The sequence below is a fragment of the Macrotis lagotis genome, chromosome X (genome assembly GCF_037893015.1).
Source record: "Macrotis lagotis isolate mMagLag1 chromosome X, bilby.v1.9.chrom.fasta, whole genome shotgun sequence".
Classification (NCBI taxonomy): domain Eukaryota; kingdom Metazoa; phylum Chordata; class Mammalia; order Peramelemorphia; family Peramelidae; genus Macrotis; species Macrotis lagotis.
Genome location: NC_133666.1, coordinates 174,074,713 through 174,098,784, shown reverse-complemented (window position 1 = coordinate 174,098,784; position 24,072 = coordinate 174,074,713). Strand labels below are relative to the sequence as shown.

The following is a 24,072-nucleotide window of genomic DNA, read 5'->3' as shown; positions in this document are numbered from 1 at the left end:
ATTGAAAAAATAAATAATAATTTTTTTATAAAAAGAATCCCATGAAATACAAAAATAATACCACAGTGACATAAAAACTTCTTAGTAAATGAAAAATTAAGAGACAAAGCAACATCTGGTTGCCAAAGCCTAAAACAGGGTGTGGAAATTCCAGGGTACAGTGACTCACTTAAATATCTTGGGCAAAGTCATTTAGATTTTTCTATTTCCTGAGCTTCTGTTTCCTGATCTGCAAAATAATAACATCAGAGTATTGTGACCTTAATTGATCTACGACAAATAGAGATCCTCTTGAGAAATAAGAGCTAAAAGTATGAAATGTTTGGGTTGAAGGATTCAATTTTGAATGAAGAGCATGAAAGATCATGTGAGAGGATACTGGATCCTACCCATTAGACCTCTTAGAACTACTGAGAATAACAAACTTAATGGTTTATCTCAAGTGAACTTTACAAGAAGTTTTAAAGGCTCTCTGTGTGTAAGGCATTGTCTGACAAAGACAAACCAAATAACAAAATCACTGTCCTCAAGTAGCTTCCAAGTAGTATAGACAAAGTATATAGACATAATAAATACAAAGTAATTTCTAGGGAATTTGGGTGAGCCTGAAAAAACTGGGAGGAGTCAGAAGAGTCTTGGGTAGGATGGGGATAGCAACTTGTTCAGTTGTTTCAGTAATGTCTGAGTCTTTGTGGACCACTTGAGGTTTTCTTGGCAAAGATAATGATTTGCCATTTCCCCCCTCCAGCTCATTATTTACAGATGAGGAAAATGAGGCAAACAAGGTTAAGTGACTTGCCCTGGGTCACACATCTGGCAAATAAACGAGGCCCAGATTTGAACCCATAAAGATGAAGCTACTTGACTCCAGACACAGTGCTCTATATCTGTTTTGGCACCTCAGCTGAAACCAAAATAAAGTGAGGGATTCTAAAAGGTAGACTGCATCCCAGCAATGAGGGACAATCTACATAAAAGTTATCATGGTAAAAGACAGAAACATCGTTGACAAGGAAGACAGGAGGGCTGTATTTATCTTAAAAGGGAAAGGGAGATTCAAGATTGCAGAGCAGTGTCATGACATCATCAGACCTGTAGTAGAGGATGATTTATGTTGGCAGCTGTAAAGAGGAAAATTGAAGATGGGAGAAACCAGAATCAAACAGGTGAGAGGTGGTGAGAACCTAAACTAGGGTGTGAGTGGAGAAGATGACTTAATTTTCAACACAGTCTTTCAATTCTTAATATCAAAGTAAGTTATGTTTAATTGCATTTAAAACATAGGGAGAAGGACCAAAAATATATTATGAATGTAATATGGGATTACAAACATTATCCAAAATGTACTTTCTCTCCTCCAAATTCTGTCTTTTATTCCCTAGTCTTTGTCTTCTTTTCATTCTTTCTTATACTAACAGCAAAAAAAATTGCCATAGAGAATTATCTACCTCACTTTCAAAAACAAGGGAAATATGAAAAAAGGCTATCAATTATAAAAAAATTCATATGTTGATGAATAAAAAATCTATTTAGTACTTTTCTTTCCATTTCTTATACAATATCATGTGCTATAAATGTGAATGCTCTAACAAATTAAGAACAGTTTTCTCATAAAAAAAAACAAAAAAAATCATCACAAATTCCCTACCTTTTGAAACACTAGCATTTCTTAGCTTCTATGAAATAAAATTGAAACGTGTTATAGTGATATATAGTACCTAACTGGCAAGGGATATTTATATGTTTGGTTTCAAATAATAAGAGAAAAAGAGAAGCAAAGGATTATTCTCAGAAATACTATCAATGTCAAAGACTAAGAAGAAGTGACTAGAATTGAAATGTCTCATAATTTGCATATGAAATGCTAAGTAGAATAAGTATGTAGCATAAAGAAACTACAAGATATAGAGTCAAAATTCACATTATTTTAGATTGTTCAGGGTTTCTGATTATATGGCAGCAGAGGGAAATATAGAAAAGAACATTGGACAGGGAATCAAAAGGCCTTAGTTAAATGTTTAATTCTACTACTACATACCTTTGTTATTTTGGGGAACTCACTTAATTAACTCTGAGATTTTGGATGGTCTTTACCTGTAAAACTGTAAGTGGAATGAGGACAAGAGATTAAACTACATAATTTAATAGGATCAACTGATTTAGAGTTAGAAAAGATTTCATATACCACCTATAATCCTCTTATTATACAGCAGAGGAAACTGAGACTGAGAAGATACTTAACCAAAGTCACCCACTAAATACATATCAGAAGCAGAAATTGAAACCAGGTTTCTTTCTCTTTGGTTTTGTACAGTTCTGAGAATCTATTACTATGGTCAGGTGGTATATTTCAAATTAATATCTTTTTCCTTTTTATTTTATCCTAAGTTCAAACACTGTAAAAGAAAAGAAAATCCAGAGCATAAATATGTAAATAATAGATATTTTTACTAAATGGTAAGAATAACATGGGCTAAACCTGTTGAGGTTAGTGATCAACACAGTATCTGTCAAAAAGTAGGTATTAATAAATGCTTACTGACATAACACATTTATGTTTTACATTAAATTATACCAAATTTATAATTCATTTGAATGTTATTACCTTTTACATTACAGAAATGCCATCGATCACAGAACAGAAAAGCTCCCAGAATTTTGATGATAAAAATGGTTGCATTCTCAAATATTTAATAAAATGTTATTGAACTACACCTGAAAAGCAACTGTCCATAAAGAAAATTCATAAGTATAAGTAAATGTGTAAATTAGAAGGCTAAGATGATTAACAAAAACATCACAGGAGCTTTGTGCTATGCTTTCCTTCAGCATATATGCATGTGAATGTGACTTCCCTTCTGGCTGATATTGAAATATAAAAACAAAATTAAAAAGCTAATATGTTATATATATATATATATATAGCAGAATTTAGAATCCTGTATTTCTAAAAATGGTCACAATGACTTTAGCTTATAGCTCATCTTAGATTAACAAAAACAGAATTTCCGAGACGCACTGCCAGCCTCACGTACTCATGTTTACATGCATGTTGATAAAGCCTGTATTTGTGCTTATAAACTAAACTACTCAAATAGATTCAGATAATGAAATCTCATAATTTCTATTCTGCATAAGTAAATGAGTACTTTATGAAAATTAAGGGCTGTGTTTGGAAACACTAGACCAGTGTAGTCTAGGTAAGAAAGACTATGAAGTACTTATATTTTCTCTTTTTTACTATACTCATCCATAATTGGACATGGACTTTAGAAAAGGGAAAGGGAGAGAGGGAGAGAAAGAAATTAGGGGGAGTGGAGACTCAAAGAGAGTCAGAGAGGTTCTTTCCCCAATTAAATCAGAAATTGTTTCTTCTATTTCTTTAGTAATTTCCTTACAACTTCAAACTCAGAATTCTCAATAAATATTGTAGACTTTACTAACTGATTGAGATGTGGCCTTGAGACTCTACTAAATGACTTTGATGGCTGACTTTAACTTTTCTGTGATAATAGTTTCAGAAGAACCAAAGTCTATAATTAACTTTACATACTTTTTTTTCCTCAGAAGGCAAGAGGACAAAGCTTTCTAGACAAGGAAGTTTCTGCTCTAGCCATTTAATAATGTATAACTATTTTCAAATCATTACCGTTTAGGACACTTAAGTACTAATTTATTACTAAATGATACTTCTGTAATTCGGAAAGCCTATGTGGACTAAATGGCTAATATACTTTGATAGTTAGTACTCCCTAATGGGATGTTGTCCAAAGACCTTAATGTGAACAAATAAACCAGCAACCAGTCAGTTTCCACATTTATAAAACAAAGGGTTTGGACTGAATCATGGGTGAGGCTCTTTTCAGGGATACCATTCTACAGTTTTAGCTATTTAGGCAAAGCAAAAAATTTCTTAATACAATATTAAGACATTAGGATCGAATAATTAAGTAATTTATTTAGAACCTAATAATTTACCACTATCCACGTCTAATGTGGTTACATTTAATAAAAAACTGGACAGTGAAGTGAAATCACACAACTTAATTGCCACGTCTGAGTTCTAAACTAAATATTACATTTAGAATAAACATCTTTAGCAAAGTACATTTCTTTAAGTTTTTCTTCTTTGGAACCTAATTTTTTAAATGACACAATTCTATAGGTCAGAGGACTAAGGCAATTTCATTTTAAAATCATGTATTAAAATGTCTCATATAAATAAAAACAAAGTGATATATGCCACCTGGGTTTAACAATAGTTTCCCATTGTCTATTTGTTAAAATGAAAGATAAATGGAAATAGTTACCAAGCTTAAAATATAGTGACACAGAGAGTATTATTAAAATATGGCATCTCAGTAGTGCCATCTGATAAGCACCAAATACCAGCTCATGAAAATTCCACAGATGAGAATTATGGTCAAATAAAGCATTCTGCCATGGTAGCATAACTAATACTTCCTAAAAGTAACTAAAATCTCTGGTTTTACCCCCTCATCCCACTCCTTTTCCTATAGAACTCTTGTATTTTATATTAAAATGGCTTTAATCTTCCATCGCATAGAAGAATGGATGGCAGCTGGCATCAAATCTGCTATCATTAACAGTCATATAAATTGTCTACAAACTTTCAAGGACTCCCAATTTTAAAACAGATGCCTTACACTGGTGGTCCATGAAAGGGACAAAGGAGAAAAACATTCCTAGACATTCCTTATTGTCAATATCTCAAAAAGAAATAAAACATAATTTCCCCCTCTGGTACCAAAGGATTATCCTATAACCATTTAGAAGCACAGTGTTATTATCATGATGATATTTAAGGGTCAGTCAACATTTCCATCCAAAGATTTTCATGAAAATATATTTTATTTGCATGATGGGTATGGAGAAGCCTCTACTCATGGTTTTTCTTATACTTCAAAGTAGATTTTGGTGTTTGTGTGTTTCCTATTGCAACCGGCATATGTTTTTAAAACTGTGCTCCATCTGGTACTCTAATAGCATAAGAAAAGATATCAGACCCACTCCCACACTACTAAGAATATATTTCATAGCAAATCTCCCCAGGCCCTGCTAAAAAAGGACAAGAGAGTAAAGGTCATGTGAAACTTAATCTAACTAAAGCCCTGGTAAAAGGTAATTTCTTATGTGTAAACTTAACAATTCGTTGTACAAAAGAAAACAATCACAAGATTTAAGTGGTTATTAAAAACAAAGTAACTTTTGGGGGCAGGGGAAAGACTATCAGATAAAAGAGCTGCAAATAAAGGTGGGTCCCAGGAAAACAGAACACAAATTTTAGAAATAGAATTATAGGATTGCCTGTAATCCCAACATTTTTATTTCTATATGCTTATTCTGAATTTCTATTTATAAAATGCTGTTTTCCTGTACCCTCAATATTTTTAATAAAATGTAAAACAGAAAAATAGTAAGCAACTATAGAAAGAATAAGGAATTATTAGTTACTAGAGCTGTTTTTTTATTAGAATTCATAAAGCAGTTCTATGAAAATCTGGAATCAATAAAACTATTGTAAGGTAATATTACACACACACATAGAGGATACAGATTTTTACTGAGTAGTAACATTCACAAAGAGAAACTACCACACCCAGATTCTGACAAAGCTTACATTGATACTGCATCATTAGCAAAATACATAAGATCTTTAGTAATTCTACTATTTGGAACTCTATGAATTTAGGAAATTAATCCAAATTGAAGACATTTTGTCAAACACTAGGTGAAGTCCATCTTCAGACTTCTTCCTCTGCTTTTTTGGCAGATAGCTCTAGAGTTTCAGCCATAATTCATGGTCGCTGATTGATTTATTGATTGTTGATGGTTTCTTGCTGTTATGGGTTTAAGTAAGATATTTCATCTTACTAAACCAGTTTTCATGAAGGAAATATACAGTAGAGAGAGTGGCTTTTATTAGTTTTCAGAAACTGGTTTTCAGAAATTACGAACTGAACATGAAATGACTCTTGCTAACCAGTAAACCACAGAAGATAAATACAAGCAATGTTAACCTACTTAAAAATTTCAAGCAAATAGCATTATAAACTTTGTAAAATCTTACAATAGATTTTATAATTATTACTCGATCTTATAAAGGACAAAATCCAAAAAGCAATTAACGGTTATCACCAAAGAACAAAATCCAAGCTACTTTTATTTTTGTATTAGAAACTTTCCCACACAGTTTTAAGAGTCTTATTTAAGACTACGATGAGACTGAGAATCATTACTGACTACAATTCAAAATATACAGAGAATATAAAACTTAATAAAAGACAAAATACTGGTGTTCTTAAGAATTCAGAGAGAACTATAATCACCAGGTAAATATTTCAGGAAATAACTTTAAAACTCCATTTAGATATTTCAATTCAAAATAAAGTTAAAATATTGAAAAATAACAAAAAGTATGGTGGGTGATTTTATCACTGAAACTCTGAGCCTTATTTTCTTCATCTATTCTATAGTGAGGAGGCTGGATTCTAGAGATACACTTCAAATTTTCTTCTAGCTCTGAATCTATGTCTATCAAGTTTTTATAGCAGTGTTTCTCAACATTCTCAATTTTGATTCATGCAATTTCAAGGAAAATACTCTCTGTTTAAAACTTCCATTTTAATGTGTAAAATATTTAGTGGGTCCAAATAACCAAGCTTCACTAGTCCTTTAGGACACCTGTTAGAACATATCTGTTTATAGCATATTCTGTAACTTGTTTCATGTAGCCAAGAAGATTTGAATCCAAATTCTTAGATATTTAGTAGCTGGGTGACCTCTAGTTAGGTCACTTTACCTTTGTTTTAGTTTCTTCATCTGTAAAATGGGGACACAATAATGCTACCTAACTCATAGGATTTTTGGAAAGATCAAATCTAATAATATTTGCAACATTAATATCATTCAAGAGTTTACTGAGAATACAAATAACAGTCCTTGCCTTCAATGAGCTTTTGCTTACACGAAAAGTAAATACAAAGCGGGTACTAAAAAAGTCAACAGCAAGTCAAACTTCTAATAGGAGGTAGCATTTGAGTTCATCTTTGAAGGAAATTGGAGATGAGGAGACAATACATTCCAGGTATAGAAAAGGACAGTTCATGTGAAGGCACAGAAACATAAAGAACAAACAGCAAGTCAGGCTGAGTGGTACGGAAAGAGTCTGAGGAGCTTAAGAAAGTCAGAGGGGTTTACATTTCAACACAGTGAACTAAAGGGAAACCACTGGGCATTTTTGAGCAAGGAAATGACATAACCAAACTTGATACTTGATATTTGAGGGATACTACTTTGGCAGTGGCATAGAAAAGGGAGAAAAAAAAAACCTTGAGGTACATTGACATGTTATGAAGCTATTTTCAGTATACCAAGAGATTATGAAGACCTGAATAATGATGGCAGTCCTAAGTGGAAAGAAGAGGATGAATAAGAGATGTGTCATAGAAGGAGAACTAATGAGATTTAACAAGTGACTGAATACAGAAGCAGATGTAACAAGAACTACTTAGGATACTACTCTGAGGTTGGGAACCTGAGGAAAATGGGGATGCCTTAAAAAAAATAGGAGAGCTAGGAAGAGTGGAATTTTATGGGGAAAAATGATGATCTTTGTTTCAGACATAATGAATTTGAGATGCTCACTACATATCGAATTAGAAATGCTTAATGAGCAGCTGGTGATGATGGACTGGACCTCTGGGGAGAAAACAGGTCTGGGAGTCACCTGCCTAGAGATGGTAATTGAACACCATTCAATGTTGGGCAACAAATACTACAAGCATTCTGTTGCTGCTTAGTTTTCATTTTAAGAATTCCTCTTCCTACCCATAGATAACTATATAAATTTTAAGAAAATTACAAATTTAAGAAAAAATAAAGGTTATCTTTTGAGTCAGAAAACTTTATTCCACCCCATGCCCTAAGGGAATAAGTATATGTGCATCAGATTCCCAGTATTTCTTAGAATTTCAATATTCTGCATCACATTCTTTCAAGGTAAAACCATCTTACTATAATTATTTTGTCTTAGTCTTTCATTATAATGAAGAATTTTGTGTTATCTTTGAATGAATGGATGTGAAAAGAGAAGGGGGAAAAGACCAGGAAAATTGTAATTGTTAAGGGCTGATTATATAGGGGGAATCCTATTTAATTCTAAAGTCCATTCACTGAAAACTACTAAATGAACAAATATAAATATAGTTTATAAAATATGGTTATAACTTGCATCCCTTAAAATTACTTTTACTCAACTGTAGATCTACTAACATATTAACTTTATTAATCTATTTCCTGTGTTCTAAGCTATTCCATCTTCCCCATAGCAAATATTATTCAAATTAAATGAGATTCTGAAGTAAAAAAAAAGAATATAAGAAACTAAGGGGAGGGAGAGGTGGGGTTTAAAATAATACAGAAGTAAAATAAAAACATAATTCTAATTTATAAAATAGGAAAGGAAAGGAAGATAGAAAACTACAACAGAAAATGAAAAACAAAAGAGAATAATAAATATATACATAAACATATCTGAAAAAAAGATGAAAATCAAAGAGTGGAAGAAAAAGTTGTATGTATTTTATATATATTGTATATAAACATATGATCTATATGTATAGATATCTTGCTATCTATTTGGAAATGGGCAAATGAAAAGAATAATATAAGAAATCAAAAACAAAGTAAATGGAAGCGTACAATGACTTTTAATTCCTTGTCTTACAGTTGTACCTCACTCAGAGAAATCCATTTTTCTATTTTAGTCTTCTTGGCTTTGCATAGTGAACCAAATACTAAATTTCTCCTGGTGCATTTCATTTAAAGAACTTGCTAAGTGCAAATGTCATGGTAAAGTTAGAGCATTCATGTCCATCATTTGTTATCTCGAGTTTATTTTTTTTTAATTTATATTCTTTTATAATTTGCCTAATATCCGTAAAATATTATTCTTCCATTTATATATTCTTACAAAAAATTACAAACATATATACACACACACAAAGGACAGTTGTTCATTCCTTTCTTTGACTTTTTTCCTTTTATACATAATATTTGTGAGTTTCTTGTGACATACAATTAGAAATAGCAGAATTCTGTGAGAAAGAAAATGTGACTCAATAAAGAAAAATCACAAGGTAGTGAGTTTGATCTCCGTCTTCAGTGGAGGCTGAAGATAATGGACAGGCACTTTGGAGGGGAAGTAAAGTAAGAAAGGGAAGTGATTAAACAAATGTAGAGACCAAATATAAAGTGACATCTATCAAAAATAAATATAATTAATTTTTTACTTTATTAGGAATGAAGAATGCTACTTTTAAATGAAATCATTTTTGTTATTAAAAGAAGTTGGCTTTAATTGTGACAAAGTATGAATTTAGAGGGCATTTATGAGGACTTTTATGTAACCAGACATCATAATAGGTTCAAAACCTATTCAAAGACAATACAATATTTTGTTGGGCAAAAGATTACTCTAGCAACTGTGAAAGGCTGCATTTCAAATATGATTTTTCAAATTGGACTATGGATCACTGACTAGCATTGGGGGACATGGATTCAAATCCTATTTCTAATACTAACAATGATTTTTTTACAAGTTATTTAAACACTCAGTTTCTACATATGTAAAGTTAGGGATGTTGGACTATATTGGCTTCCAGGGGCCCTTCCAGTCCTAGATCTAGAATCTTGTAAGCTATGTGAAACACTAGGAGGTCCTTTGATATTTTTACAAAAATTAACAACATCAAAAAGTTATTCAGTTTTACACTTGCCTTGGAAAGGCATCAGTTTCCTAGCCTTTGCCCCATTCTCCAGTGATCAAACTTTGAAACAAAATGATAAACAAATACTTAGGGATTACTCAAGAAGTAAGACTCAATATATCATTTTATTACAACTGTATTATCATCTACTGTGCATGTTTAACTCTCAAATGTACTTGAGTCCCTTACCTCCATAAGGAGGTTCTACATGTCATTCTCCCCTCCTCATGATTCTTTCAGAGTTTTTAAGAATGCTGGTCATATTTCAGTCAGTAAAAGATGTGACTTATTTTTTTACCCATAAAGTCCAATATAATGTAAACTATAAAGAATGAGGAAAAAAAATCCCTCCCCCACCATAAAACCCTTCCTATCCATTGGAAGGAAAAAAAAACAATCTCAACTCAGATCATTCTCAGCTTTGCAAGTCTCCAAAGAGACCACAATAAGAAAGCATACTATAGTTTTGATTAATTTTATTTCAGGACAAATCTAGATCTGGCATTCTGAAACATCAACAAAAACAACCCCCAAGCAAACAAACAAAAAATTCACTACTTTCCCTTTACATCTTATTTTATGGATTTGGAAGATTTTATCTTGTGATATAAACTATTTCGGACACTTTTGGGGAGGAAGGTAGGGTTCAGATGAATAGTCTGAATAGAAAAAACACAAAGCAATTGTTGTAAACTATCGTTCTGTTTGTTTCATATCTTCTGTTTTGAATATTCATTTTCACATAAAAAACTAACAAAGTAGAGACGTAAAATTAATTCTGGAAGCCTGTCTAGAAAGTTTTCTTGGGTATGTGTTTTTTTTTCCCTGTTAGGATTAACTAAAGAACTCCTCTGAAACATCAAAGACTAACCTTACTACCCTCTGCCCAGGAAAAAAAATAAGAACACCATTTTTCACACTTTGTGGTGTTGCTACAAAGTACTAGATTTTTAAGCCAGTGATCTCAATGCATTTGAAAACTGCTAGGTAGGAGCTTAAGTACCTTGGAATTTTTAGTATCACATCCAGAACAATGTGCTTTGTGGACATTCAAGAACAGCACAATGCCCATACTAAGGCAAGACATCACAGAAGTTGGCAGCCATGTTATCAGCAAGAATTTGGCTACAGAATCAGCAGTGATTCATCATACATTCTAGAAGGAGCAAAACAACATACAGTACTATTTTAATCCTTTGATTCTATCAAGGATCAAAAACAGGAAAATTAAGAAAATGTGAAATATGTGTGTATGAATTTCCAATCCGTGGGTAACATTTTCAACCTTGTAATCAAGCAGGTTTTAAGATTGAGTACTTCTTTAAAAAAAAAAAAGAGCCCAAAATCCAATACATAACTTACCTTCCATTATTTAAGACAAGCCAAATTGTCTTTAAACTTATTGAGCATTTCTCCAAGGAAATAGGGAGCCTAAAGGTTTATACATCAAAGTGTTTTAATTTCTTGCTCTAAAGCAGCCAACTTTTCTCTAAGTATAAAGTAAAATGCCCTCTGATGCTCCCAAAGTTTATTAAATTATTTAACTTTCTCTTCATTTCAAGCCTAGAAGGATTCTTGAAAATACATATTAGAAGTGTAAACAATGCCTTCACAATGCTCACATCAACACTCTAGGTGACTTCTATCACTCCTTCTACTTCTTAAGTTTAAGAATTTTTTTTTCTTCAAAATTTATTTTAACGTTATACGATCCAATAGTTATGTGTAAAATAACGCGAAAAACAAGTTACCGGCTATGCAGAGGTTCATTAAGACTGCTATATTCTCCCCAACCCCCTCCCCGAATAAATTCAGAGTGCTCTAATAAAAACAGGAAATTAATGATTATCAGGACTCCCAGTCAGTAAATCCCAGGAAAATAGACTCACAGATTAAAAGTATTGTGCATTTTAAGTTTAGTTGAGTCAAGTGCTGCTTCCCCCGCAGTGTCCATCCTCGGGGAAGTTGAGGACAGATCTGATTACTGATTATTCCATGGCAGTCATGTTGTAAGAGCCCTACCTTTTCAAATACTTCTTCATTTTCCCTCCTTCTTCTTTTCCTGGCTCTCTGATTTACCCGGATCCATTTTGTTACCTAAAGTTCAAAAAACATAGTGCTTTAAAAAAAAAAAAAAGGAATGCGGGACCTGAGGGCCACCGCTCAGCATGAGTAAAAAAGTATAAACAGAGTCTGAGCCCCATTTTTCCATTGCTTCACCGGTGAAGGGCACTCACTGCTCCAGCCTGGAGAGAGGCACGCTCTTAGAAGAACAGTCACTTGACTTGTGTTCCTTTCCTCTCCCACCTCCTCCCAGTATTGAAATTGTCTTTTCTCTCCCCAAAGAATGGAAACTCGGAGTTCAGCGTTAAGTCAGAAGCTTCAGGACACTTGGCCAAAGTTGCGGGGTAGGTGGGGTGGGGGGTAAGGACAAGTAGGGTGGAAGGACAGAGAAGAGACTGAGGGTACTTTGACTTCTGATCCAAGGCTCAGATTTATTAATCAGCTCACTGGCTCTTGCGCAATTAAGTCCCCCTCCCCCTCAAAAGGCAGCATCTTAATCATTGCCGATCTTCATTACACTAACCCTGGAACACAGTCAGAAGCAGCTGGGGGGGGGGGGGTATCCATTTCAGGTGACACCCCCGCCGCACCAGAAATGCGGGAATGGGACACGAGAAGCCGCAGGGGTGGAGGGCAAGAGGATGCCCGTGGGAAGCCGGCTTGACGCCGCGCACGAAGGCAGTTTTCCTCTCACCTCATCATTTACTTGCTGAACCAGCCGACACTCCGCCCAAGTCTGAGTTTCTCCTTGCAATGGCTAACGGGAAGAAGGGGAAAAAAGTAAAACAAAGTGCAAGTTTATTGAGGTTGCAATAGCCACACGGAGTGGGGACGGGGGGGCAACCCCACGCCTGACCCTCTCCAGCCCCTCATCCTTTACCCCAAAGCTCCACTGCCCGTCTGTTTCTTGGGCTCTTTTTTCCTTCCACCCACCCTCCCCCAGCCTAAGGCGCCTGCAGCCCTCGGGGTTCGGGGCTCTCTGGTGTCTCCTGTGCCGTGCCCCGAAGCCCCCCAGGCACCTCACGCGCCTGGCCCCTTACCTCGCGCTGCCCCGGTGCAGCCTGTACCCCGCGCGCAGCCCATGGCGCACGCGGTTCGGGTTGTAGTGGGTTGGTTATTTCTTTCTTTTTCTTTTTTTTTTGGGGGGGGTGGATGGAGGCGGGGAGAAGGGCTTGGCATCAGCGCGCCTGGGCTCTACGCGCACCCCCCCCCCTACAGTCTCGGAGGCGTGGACGGAGCGGCGCCGGCCGTACCCCCCTCTCGGCCAGCGCTGAGCTGCAGCGGGGGATCCTTCGGAAATGAAACACCTAAAGGGGCTGGGGCGGGGGCGAAGACGGAGGGGGGCCCGGTGCTCGAATACGGGGAGGAGGCAAGGGAGGAGCCTGCCTTAAAGGTATAGAGGCTCCCTTGGTGGGGTGTCCCCACCCCGTCTTTTTTCTTTCTTTCTTTCTCTCTCTCAGCCCCTCCCACCATCTCGGAGCACAGGTTCCCTCCATCCTATGGACCTGGGGCTGTCTCTGGGTCTCTAGCCTTTCTAGTCTTCCCCACCTCAACTCAGCTTAGACCTTTCCCTGCCTGGCAGAGGAAAATTTACAATCTGTCTCACGTACTGGTGTTCACAGAAAAGACTCCCAGATACTTCGATGTCTATCCTTAGGTCAAAAACTAGTTTACTAACTTCGGTCACAGAGATTAAGGGACTTTCTAGTGGAGTTTTCTCCAGGAACTAGAACATATTGAATATTTAAGAGTTTTCCAGGAGTCCCTTGACCTCTAAGGAATCTAGAATAATGGCAGGTGAGTTCCCGAGGGGAACGATGAAGTGCATTTTAAAGGCCGAGAAGCCAGTTTGCCTTCTGCTTACCACCTGGGTCGCTTACATTACTTATTGCATCTCAGAAACCGCCCTTAATCAAATCCAGACATTTTGTTTAAATGCAGGTTGAACAGAACTGGCCTTGTTTGATTTGAGCACAAGTGACTCAACTTTTTAATTGGTGCTGCAAATTTGGCTACATTCTACATTTAAAAACAACATCAACAAGGACCCCCAAGGTAACTGATAAAAGATAGTCAAAATATATTTTTTTCACATTTAAGGAAAAAAAAAGTTTGTGCTGGGTTTATAAAACTTTCCCATATGCTAGTTGTTTTTCTACCATGAAATAGTTTTTGCTTCATTACTTCCTTGAATTTTGTTATATTAACACAAGAGTTTTGAATATATGAACCATAATAGTGACATCATTAGAAGTTCTACGTACTTAAGTAAGAGGGCCAGGGTCAAATTTAGGCCTGCTAATCTTAACAGTATCCCTTTAACTTTATCACATTTCTCTAAAGAAAATCTCTTAACTCTCCCCCCCCTTTTTTATTACTACAACATCTTTCTTTGGAGATCAAAAGCCTTAGATCAAAGCCAAGATCAAACTCTCTGCTTTAAATAGAAGCAACATTGCCATGAAGTAGTTTACACAAAGAACTTCTTAAAGGAGACATCACAGTAGAAAAATCTTATTTCATCCCTTTAGTTCATATTCACAATAGAACTACTTAAAAGTACATTCATGTTACATTTCTATCATGAAAATATACAACAGGCCTGCCCAGAGGGTTAGCATTTTAGTGAGTGTTCTAGTTCCAGGAAGGAAAAAAATTCCTAAAAGTTTCTAGAATGATATAAAGTGGTTTTTAAACCCCTTCACATGACTTAATAGTATATTTGCTAGGAATATTATTTCAATTCTATTGCTAGTAATAGGGGAAAGGAACAAGCATACTTAATTAAATGTCTACTAGATACATAGCCATGTTGCCATCTCAATTCATCCTCACAATAACCTTATTATGTAGGGAGGGTCTTATTACCACTCCCATTTTAAAATTTTTTAAATTAAAAAAGTTTAAGTGACTTGCCCACAGATAACACAGTAGTACGTGACACTCCTCTGAGAAGGGGATTTGAACTTGAGTAGACCTGTCTCAAGATCTGGTTTTGCCCAGGACACTAAGGGTTTAAAAAGATCTATTTACTAATGGTTAACTTTGAGTCATAGATTTAGAACTAGAAGTAACCTTAGGAAGGTGAAACCCAGAAAAATTAAGTGACTTGCTCAGTGTCCCACAGCTACTTGCTAATATAGTAGAGCCTTAATCTTCTGACCATATATCTAGTACTATTTTGAATAACATTAAGTGCTTAGTCTTATCTAGTCATGGCATTAAAAAAAAACTACCAGGAGGAAAAAGTTAAAAATAAGTAGTGCATTCTCAATACATACACTTGGGCCAGTAAAACATTACAAACAATGAGGAACATATTTGTATAACTGGAAGGCTACTTAATTTTAAATGGAGAGAGAACTCTTAAGCACTCAGGCTTCTAAGTCTACTTATGACAGTTCAAGATCAATAGAAATCTATTATTGGCAGACATTTCCCTTTACCCACTAGAGTTTATTCTCTGACTTCAGCTAAACCTAGGAATTCCAATGTTGAATGATTCAATATTGATACACTAAGATGCTTTCATAAAACACACCCATTTCCACTTAAATGTCCTGTTCTTTTGACCTGTCAACATTTTTTAACAGAAAAAATAATAGAGAAAAAGCACATAGCAGAAGTCAAAGTAATTAATGCAAATTAATCTTAAAACTGGTGTTAAAAATAATTGAGGATGCAGCTAGTTACTTCTAGCTGGGTTTTTGTCTGTCAGATATTTGTTCCAAATCTAGTTTCAGTCTCAAAATATAACACAAAGATTCATATAGACAAAGCTAGCTTCAGTATTTATCAAAGAATAACAGTGAAAACCAGGATTTGAGATCTGGACTCTTTTACTTTATCCTCTATTGTTACTGTGTTCCCTCTCTCGTCATCCAAAATGTTTTGATTGTAAAAGTTTTTGAACATTCATTTCCCCCAATATTTGCAGATTTATTTATAAACTATATCCATATTCTTTTGTTCTAATATATTATATACATTAGAAAACATGCAAAAATGGAAAATTCAGAATTAACTAAAGATAAAATAAGCAATAATTTTAAATAATATTAAAACCTTTTGCTCTCACTCAAATATTGATAAGAATTTTTGTTATTAACAAATATTATAGTTCATATTCATATTTAAATAAGGGAGATAATTGAATATGCTTCCTTATTCTTTAAAAAATCATATTTAAATAAGAGAGATAATTGAATATGCTTCCTTATTTAAAAAAAAATCACTCTGAATGTCCCAAGGGACAGAAAAAGACAAATAATTGCTAGTAATTAAATTGGGAATAAGAACAACTACCTTAGAGGGATGTTGTTCCAAATGAGAGAATATGTATAAAGTACTTTGTGAAATCTAAAGTAATATACAAATTTTATTTTACTTATTCAATTTAATTTAATTTTTTGTTACATTTTAAGTTTTAAGCTGTATCCCTTTCCACCTGGCACTAGAGGAGGTCACCACTTGATACATATAAAGATCTATATCTATCAAATAAATATTATGTATACTCCTTATTTATCAGTTCATTCTCCAGAGTTGTATAGCACCTCTGGAGGTGGATAATTATTTATTTCATAGGTCCAGTTTTAAACATCTCTAATAGTCAGAATAGCTTAGTTGTTCATAGTTATTCTTCAAACAATATTGCTATTACTCTATTCAACTTTCTCTTGGTTCTCTCATTTCAGCCTTCAATTTTTCATGCATGTCTTTCCAAGTTTATCTAAAATCAACCTGCTCATCATTTGTTACAGTAAAGTAGTATTCTGTCACAATTATATACTATAACTTGTCCAGCCATTCCTCAACAGATGGACAATCACTCAATTTCCAGTTCTTTGATTCACAAAGAAAATCACTATATTTTAGAACATAAGTTCTTTTCCTTTTTTCCTTTATCACCTTGTGAAACAGACCTAACAGTAGTATTGTGAGTCAAAGGATATACAGAGTTTTATAACTCTTTGAGAATTATTCCAGATTGCTCTCCAAAATGGTTGAATCAATTCACAGTTCCACCAACAGTATATTATTAGTGTTCCAATGTTTCCACATCCCCTTCAACTTTTGTCATTTTCCCTTTCTATCATTTTAGTCAGTCTGATAAATGTGAGATGATATATCAAAATTGTTTTAATTTGCATTTCTCTAATCAGTAATGATATAGAGAATTTCTATATCACTATATAGAATTTGGGTTTCCTCAGTTTCCTCATCCAAAAGCTACCTGTTCATATCCTTTGACCATTTATCAATTGGGAAATGATTCATTCCTCTAGATTTGACAATTCTTTGAATATGTGAGATGTGAGGCCTTTATCTCAGGAACTTTCTAAAAATTTTCTCCCCAATTTTCTACTTTTCCTCTAATCTTGATTATATTGATTTTATTTGTATGAAACCATTTTAATTTAATGTAATCTAAATAAAATTTAGCTATTATATGATGAGTCAACCAAACAGGCAATTTTTTTGTGGAAAGCTACCCAAAACAATTTTTGAGCTTTGTAATATATTTTAATTGAAAGATGTAAAATACAACAATCAAATAATAGGTTATAAGTCAGTGAACATAGCAGCTTTTGAGGAGTCATATTTTTCTCACTGTAGATATGAAAACAAGCACAAGTGAATTGTGTCTGATTCCAGCTCAGTCGAGGTTTTCAAAAGAAATCCATTCCTCATTCTTTATGGAGAGTATCATATCTTAATTTCTTATTCATATTTGGATCATTTAGTCATGTTTTTGTGTAAGTGGAAGGATGAGCAATAAGGCAAGTTTGGACCACAAAGATCAGGAGAGGGTGTAAGGTAAAAGGCTAATAAGGCTAAAAGGCTTTAAGTGCCAAATGGAAGACTTTAAAGTTGATCTTAGAGCCAATAGAAAACCACTAGAATTTAATTTGCATAGAAGGGTGACATGGTCAGAACTGCACTTTAGCAGATTAGTGGAGGATGGATTTCAGTGAAAGGAGAATAGAGTTAAGGAGGTCAGTTAGGAGGTTTCTGCAATAGTCGAAACGAAAGTTGATTTTACCTTGATTTGGTCTGTGTGAGTGGGAAAAAAGACAGAGATGGTTTTTATATTGCTTAAGATGGGTATGTACAAATGAGGAGATAAGGATGACACTGAGATTATGAATTTGGGTGATAGGAAGTTCTATAACACCCTCAACAGAAAAAGGGAAGTTCAAAATTGAGATTTGTAATGGGAATGGCAACCCAGTCATGTGTTCTCATCTTATATAATTTTCTCTATCCCACTAAAAACAAAAAGTCAGGGGGTGGCTGGAGAGGGTCTTTTACAGAACACTGCTGTTCTTGAGCAAAGACTCTAACCTCAGGCGAGCACTGGTCTTAGCCAAGAGATCAGCTATGAAGGATGGGAAAGGATTTTCTTAATGGTACTAGCATAACTCCTACCATATTCCTTATTGGGCTGATTCCAATGGCAGAAGAGGGGGACACTAAAAACTCCATAAGCAAACAGAGGGGGGAATGTTGAGTGATAGTTATGGTCATGTTGGGCACAAGCCCAAAGTTTGACTCTGAGCAGGAGGATGCAATGCAATCCATTTTCCTACTCTCCAATTGTTTTATGCCACAGAAGATTATACCACAGAGCCTTAGTAAACAGAAGTCCCCTATTTGGAGTCCATACTCATTTTACCAACATTGAGATACTGATTATTTCTTAAAAGGAATTAAATAAAAGAAAGATGCCATAGCCACTCTACAATTCCATAAAATGGGGGGGGTGGATTAGGAGATTTCTAATTCTTTGATCTCATCTTAACATTTTTGTGTGTGATGAGTGTTAAGTAAGTAAGGGCATAAAAGACTTCAGTGTAGATCTAAGATGGAAACTTTGTAGACTCACTGCTCTAACAGTTTCTTTGGGTAATGGTAGAAAACTTTTAACTTATGTGTGCTAATTATTTTTGTTTTTTTTTTACTAAATATTATGAGAGAAAAAGTATCTAGAAGGCATTGGAAATATAGAACTCAAGCAGAATATATCTATGCAGACACAGAGACAGATGGATAGATAATTATTAAGTATTTATAAATACTAGGAATACAAAGAGAGGCAAAAAACAGTTCTTGCACTGGAGAAGCTCACAGTCTAATGGGGGAGATAATATGCAAATCATGTACAAACTACACAGGCTAAATTGGGGAAAATCAATGGAAGGAAAAAACTAGAATTAAGAGGAACTGGGAAAGGCTTTTTTTGTAAAGGTGAAATTTTAGCTGTTATTTGAAGTAAGCCATCAAATGGAGATGAAGAAGGAAAATATTCTAGACTTGGGAGACGGCCTATGAAATGGAGTATTTTTTTCCCAAGGAATAGCAAGACAGTTATTGTCCCAATATTAAGGAGTAGGTGGGAGGGAATAAGATGAAAGAAGACTATAAAGTTAGGGCAAGGGAGCTGATTTATAAAGGCATTTAAACACCAAACAGGATTTTATATTTGATTGATAGATGGATAGACAGATAGATGGGTGGATAGGTATGTAGGTAAGTTGTTAGGTAGGTAAGAAAGGCAATAGGCTGGAGTAGAATGAACATTAAACTTGGGGTCACCCCATAAACTTGGGTTCCTGAGTAAGCCATTTCACCTCTATTTTCTCTATACATGGTGAAAATGCCTGCCCTGCCTACCTTGAAGGATGGTATAAGGATAATAATTCATAAATTTTAAGTACTGCAAAAATGGGGACAATTACTTGCATTATGTCTATTTTTACCAAAGCTCTTAAAGAACCCGACAGTATTAGCTATTCTTGGGCAAGTTATTAGATAGAGAGATGGATGAAAAACTAGTAGAGTAGAATGCTAGGATAATGGATTTAGTGTTGGAAGACACTTTAATGATAAACAAGGTCAAAGCCTCCATTTTATAGATGAGGAACGTGAGAACTAGATAAGCAAGCAACTTATCTAGGATCATAAAGAAAGTGCATGTCTGAGATAGGATATAAATATCCCCTGCCCTACCAAAGTGTGGGAGGGGAGACACCAAATTAAAATTAAAGGTGTGTGGGGAGGAGACACCAAATTAAAACTAAAGGGTACAATTTTTCCATTCCTTAAACATTAGTTTTACAAATAAGAAATTTATATAATTTTTTAAAAAAATTTCACCATAGCTTTTGGGATAAGAACTTTCTCTTTGATAAAAATTGTTGGGAAAATTGGAAGTTAGTATGGCAGAAACTTGGATTAGACTAACATCTCACACCGTATAACAAGTTAAGATCAAAATGGTTATAGGATTTAGACATAAAAGAAAATATTATGAGCAAATTAGGAGATAAGGAATAGTTTAACTGTCAGATCTATGGAAAGGGAAGCAATTTATCATCAAGGAAGAGATGGAAAATGTCATTAAAAAGAAACTAGATAACTTTGATTACATTCAACTAAAAAGCTTTTGCACAAACAAAACCACTATAACCAAGATCAAAAGAAATGTAGTAAATTGGGAAACAATTTTTACAACTAGTATTTTTGGCAAATGACTTACTTCTTAAATATATAGAGAACTGAGTCAAATTTACAAAAAACAAGCCATTTCCCCAATTGACAAATGGTCAAAGGATATGCAAAGGCAATTTACAGATGAAGAAATAAAAGCTATCCATAGTCATATGACAAATTGCTCTAAATCATTACTGATTAGAGAAAGGCAAATTAAAGCATCTCTGAGGAACTACCTCACACCTCTCAGATTGGCCAATATAGCCAGAAAGGACAATGATCAATGTTGGAAGGGATATGGGAAATCTGGGACACTAATACATTGTTGGTGGAGCTATGAACTCATCCAGCATTTCTGGAGATCAATTTGGAATTAAGCCCAAAGGGCAGTAAAATTGTACATATCTTTTGATCTAGCAATACCACTACTGGTTCTATACCCTGAAGAGATGAGGAAAGAGGGTAAAAACATTACTTGTACAAAAATATTTATAGCAGCCCTGTTTGTGGTGGCAAAGAATTGGAAATCCAGTAAATGTCCTTCAATTGGGGAATGGTTTAGCAAACTGTGGTATATGTATGTCATGGAATACTATTGTTCTATTAGAAATCAGGAGGGACGGGATTTCAGGGAAACCTGGAGGGATTTGCATGAACTGATGCTGAGTGAGATGAGCAGAACCAGAAAACCACTGTACACCCTAACAGCAACATGGGAGTGATTTTCAACCTTGAAGGACTTGCTCATTCCATCAGCGCAACAATTGGGAACAATTTTTGGCTGTCTGCAAAGGAGAGTACCATCTGTATCCAGATAAGGAGCTGTGGAGTTTGAACAAAGGACAAGGACTATTCCCTTTAATTCGGGAAAAAAAAAACCCAGATGTCTTATGGTTTGATCTGGTTACCTCTGAGAATTCTGTTCTCTTTAAGGATATGATTTCTCTCTCATCACACCCAATTTGGATCGAGGTACAACATGGAAACAAAGTAAAGACTGACGGAGTGCTATCTGTGGGGTGGGGGTGGGGAGAGGGAAGCAAGATTGGGGGAAAACTGTAAAACTCAAATAATATCTTTAATAAAAATTAAAAAAAATTAAGACATACTACAGTTAATAGGGTATGAGATACAAAGGCTGGAAAAGAATTTTCCCACTAAGTAGCACTAGACAAGCATCTGTTTTGCTGCATCCATTAAAAAAAATAGTCCTTGAGTCTGACTTAAATTCTTTCTGGTATCACTTAAATACATTTACTCTAGTACTGACCTCACTGGAAAGGGAATGTTGAAAAACTAGAGAAGGAAAGAGCAAATTTATTAGAATGAGTTATTTTAAGATAGAGAAATTTAAAAACTGTTTTCAAGTAGGATGAAGTTACCTTAAATATCTAATAATATTATGTATTCTGTTTACTGTTTTAAAATGCTTTATTTTGGTAGAGATATAAGTTATTAATAAAATCTCACTCCAAGGAATTCTCTTGCTAAAATTCTCTTGCCCTAGGCAAGTTTGTAAAAAAAAGAAAACCTAAACCAAACCAAACCAAAAAAACCTTTTGGTTGCTGGGAGCAACTGTAAATGCTAAGAGAAGAGCAATGAATTAAAATTTTAAGTAGCATTTTGTAGAATAGCTAGCACAGTCAGAGATTGCAGCAAAAGGAAAGGAGGTAGGAGGAGAGATGTTGCCTCTTTTAAAATAGAGCATAAAATTATTCTTTTTTGATTGGAAAAGTCATTCAGTTTTCACTCTGTTGGCAGAGAGAGATGAAGTTAATGTGCTTTGGCCTTTTTTTCTACTTCAAAAACATGGATAGAAGCAAATTCATGGAAGTTGAAGGAAATGGCAAAATGTCTATATGGTAAAAATTCCAGAAGGGCAGGATAAGGTCATCCTTTTAATTAACTTGAATAGCTTAAGCAGGTAAAAAGATCTTCTATGGCCACGAAAGAGAGAGGCTGACAGCTGTGAGAGGCTCAAAGGATGCTTTTATTCCAAGCTGGCCTGGGGTTCCAGAAGCATTTATCATGCCCAGGAGGAATTTGATTCCAAGATGATAATATTGTGTATATATATATATATATATATTACTCTGGGGTTTACAGATTATTTTTTTCACAATAACATTGTGAGTTAGGTGGAATATATATATATATATATATATCAATCAACATTCCCATTTTAGATATTTGGAGACAGGCTTAGAGTTAAAATAACTTTAATAAAAGTCACCTAGCTTTAATTAAAAAAAAAAGCTTGAACTTGAACTCAGGGCTTTTGATTCCATGTTTCAGTTCTTTTTTTGTTTTACTAAATATTGCCTCTGATTCAGGGTGAATATGAAGAGAATTTTCTAATGAAGACTAGATGACCCTTCTAGGGTAATCATGTAAAACCCAATTACATAGGTTTATCAGCATAACTTCAAAAGGTTAAACTTTCTGTAACAATATAGTTCTTGCTGCATTGCTTCTTTCTCTTTCTGATATGGTGAAGATCTTGCTGAGCAAGAATGCAAGCAAGGGCCAAGACTAGAGTTGGAATATTATTATTACAAGACTAGTCATAATTAATTGCTAAAGATGGGAGAGAAAGGTATCAAATTCCATTTGGTTGCTCATTTCTTGCTATTTTGAAAACAGTATTCCTTAAAAATGATGTATTATTGTGTTTTAATAAAGATATCCATCTCTGACTCCTCCTCCTGGACCCCCCAAAAGGAGAGAAGTATGGAAACATCTCTGATTTTCTTGATTAAAGGCGTCAGATCGAAGTATGGTGGATAAGATCATATGATCAAGCCCCCTACCACCACCTGGTGGCAGTGTACATTAATTGTATATACAGTATATTGGAGGAGAAAATAATTTACCAAAATTAAATCTATACATGTACTCATTTAAAATGATGATAGTGAACATCACAAAGGATTGTTTTTAATAAAATCATTAATTGGATATTTCAGTTCCATTTGAGTTTCATAGGACTCAAACTAAATAAAGTACTACAAAATTTTAGGTTGCTAGAATATGGATTACTAGATTAAATCTCAGAATACTAGAACACAGGCATTTAGAAGAACCACATTTCATAGAATGTTAAAACTGAGAATGATCACAGAGATTGTCTAATCCAGGTCTTTCTCTCTCCCCTCTTTCTCTCCCTCTCTCTCATATATGCTTTTTTATGTGCATATATATTGTATATGTGTATATATATATATATATCTTATTCACAGATTTTGATAATGTCTCTCTCTCTCTCTCTCTCTCTCTCTCTCTCTATATATATATATATATATATATATACACATAGATACATATATATGTATATCTTAATCACAGATTCTGATAATGTGTCCCTCAACTCTAATTGCATTAAATAACTTTGATATAAAATCCTGGCTCTGACCAGGTCAATATAATTTTCAACAAGTTACTTATTCAACTCAGTTTGCTTTTCTGAAAAAGTAAAAGAGATGAACTTCAAAGGTCTCTTCCAATTCTTGGATGGTCCTATAAGCTAACTCAATATGAGTACAGATAATTCTGTTTCTGCAACGTCAGGACTTAAATAGTTTCTGCTGCACTGCTTCTATACCACTTAAAGAAGCAAACAAATTATTCCACTACAAACTTGCATGTTGGGATTATATAATTTAAAGAGCAGCTAGGTGTAGCAATGGATAGAGCAATGGGCCTGGAGTTAGAAAGATCTGA

The 24,072-nt window shown here is 34.6% G+C and overlaps 1 protein-coding gene across 9 annotated transcripts in view; it reads right to left on the bottom strand.

Moving 5' to 3' along the window:
- AOPEP (aminopeptidase O (putative)) overlaps positions 1-24,072 on the bottom strand; it is a 632,574-nt gene that overhangs the window by 103,675 nt on the left and 504,827 nt on the right. For 8 of the 9 annotated variants that reach the window (XM_074201226.1, XM_074201225.1, XM_074201224.1 and 5 more), the window contains 2 exons: positions 12,550-12,612; positions 11,814-11,888 (listed from right to left, as the gene is read on the bottom strand). In XM_074201226.1, coding sequence (XP_074057327.1) covers positions 11,814-11,888; positions 12,550-12,612 — 138 coding nt within the window. Of the gene's footprint in view, position 1; positions 9,214-11,813; positions 11,889-12,549; positions 12,613-24,072 lie in introns of those variants that run through there. The other variant, XM_074201227.1, reaches the window with a different exon arrangement.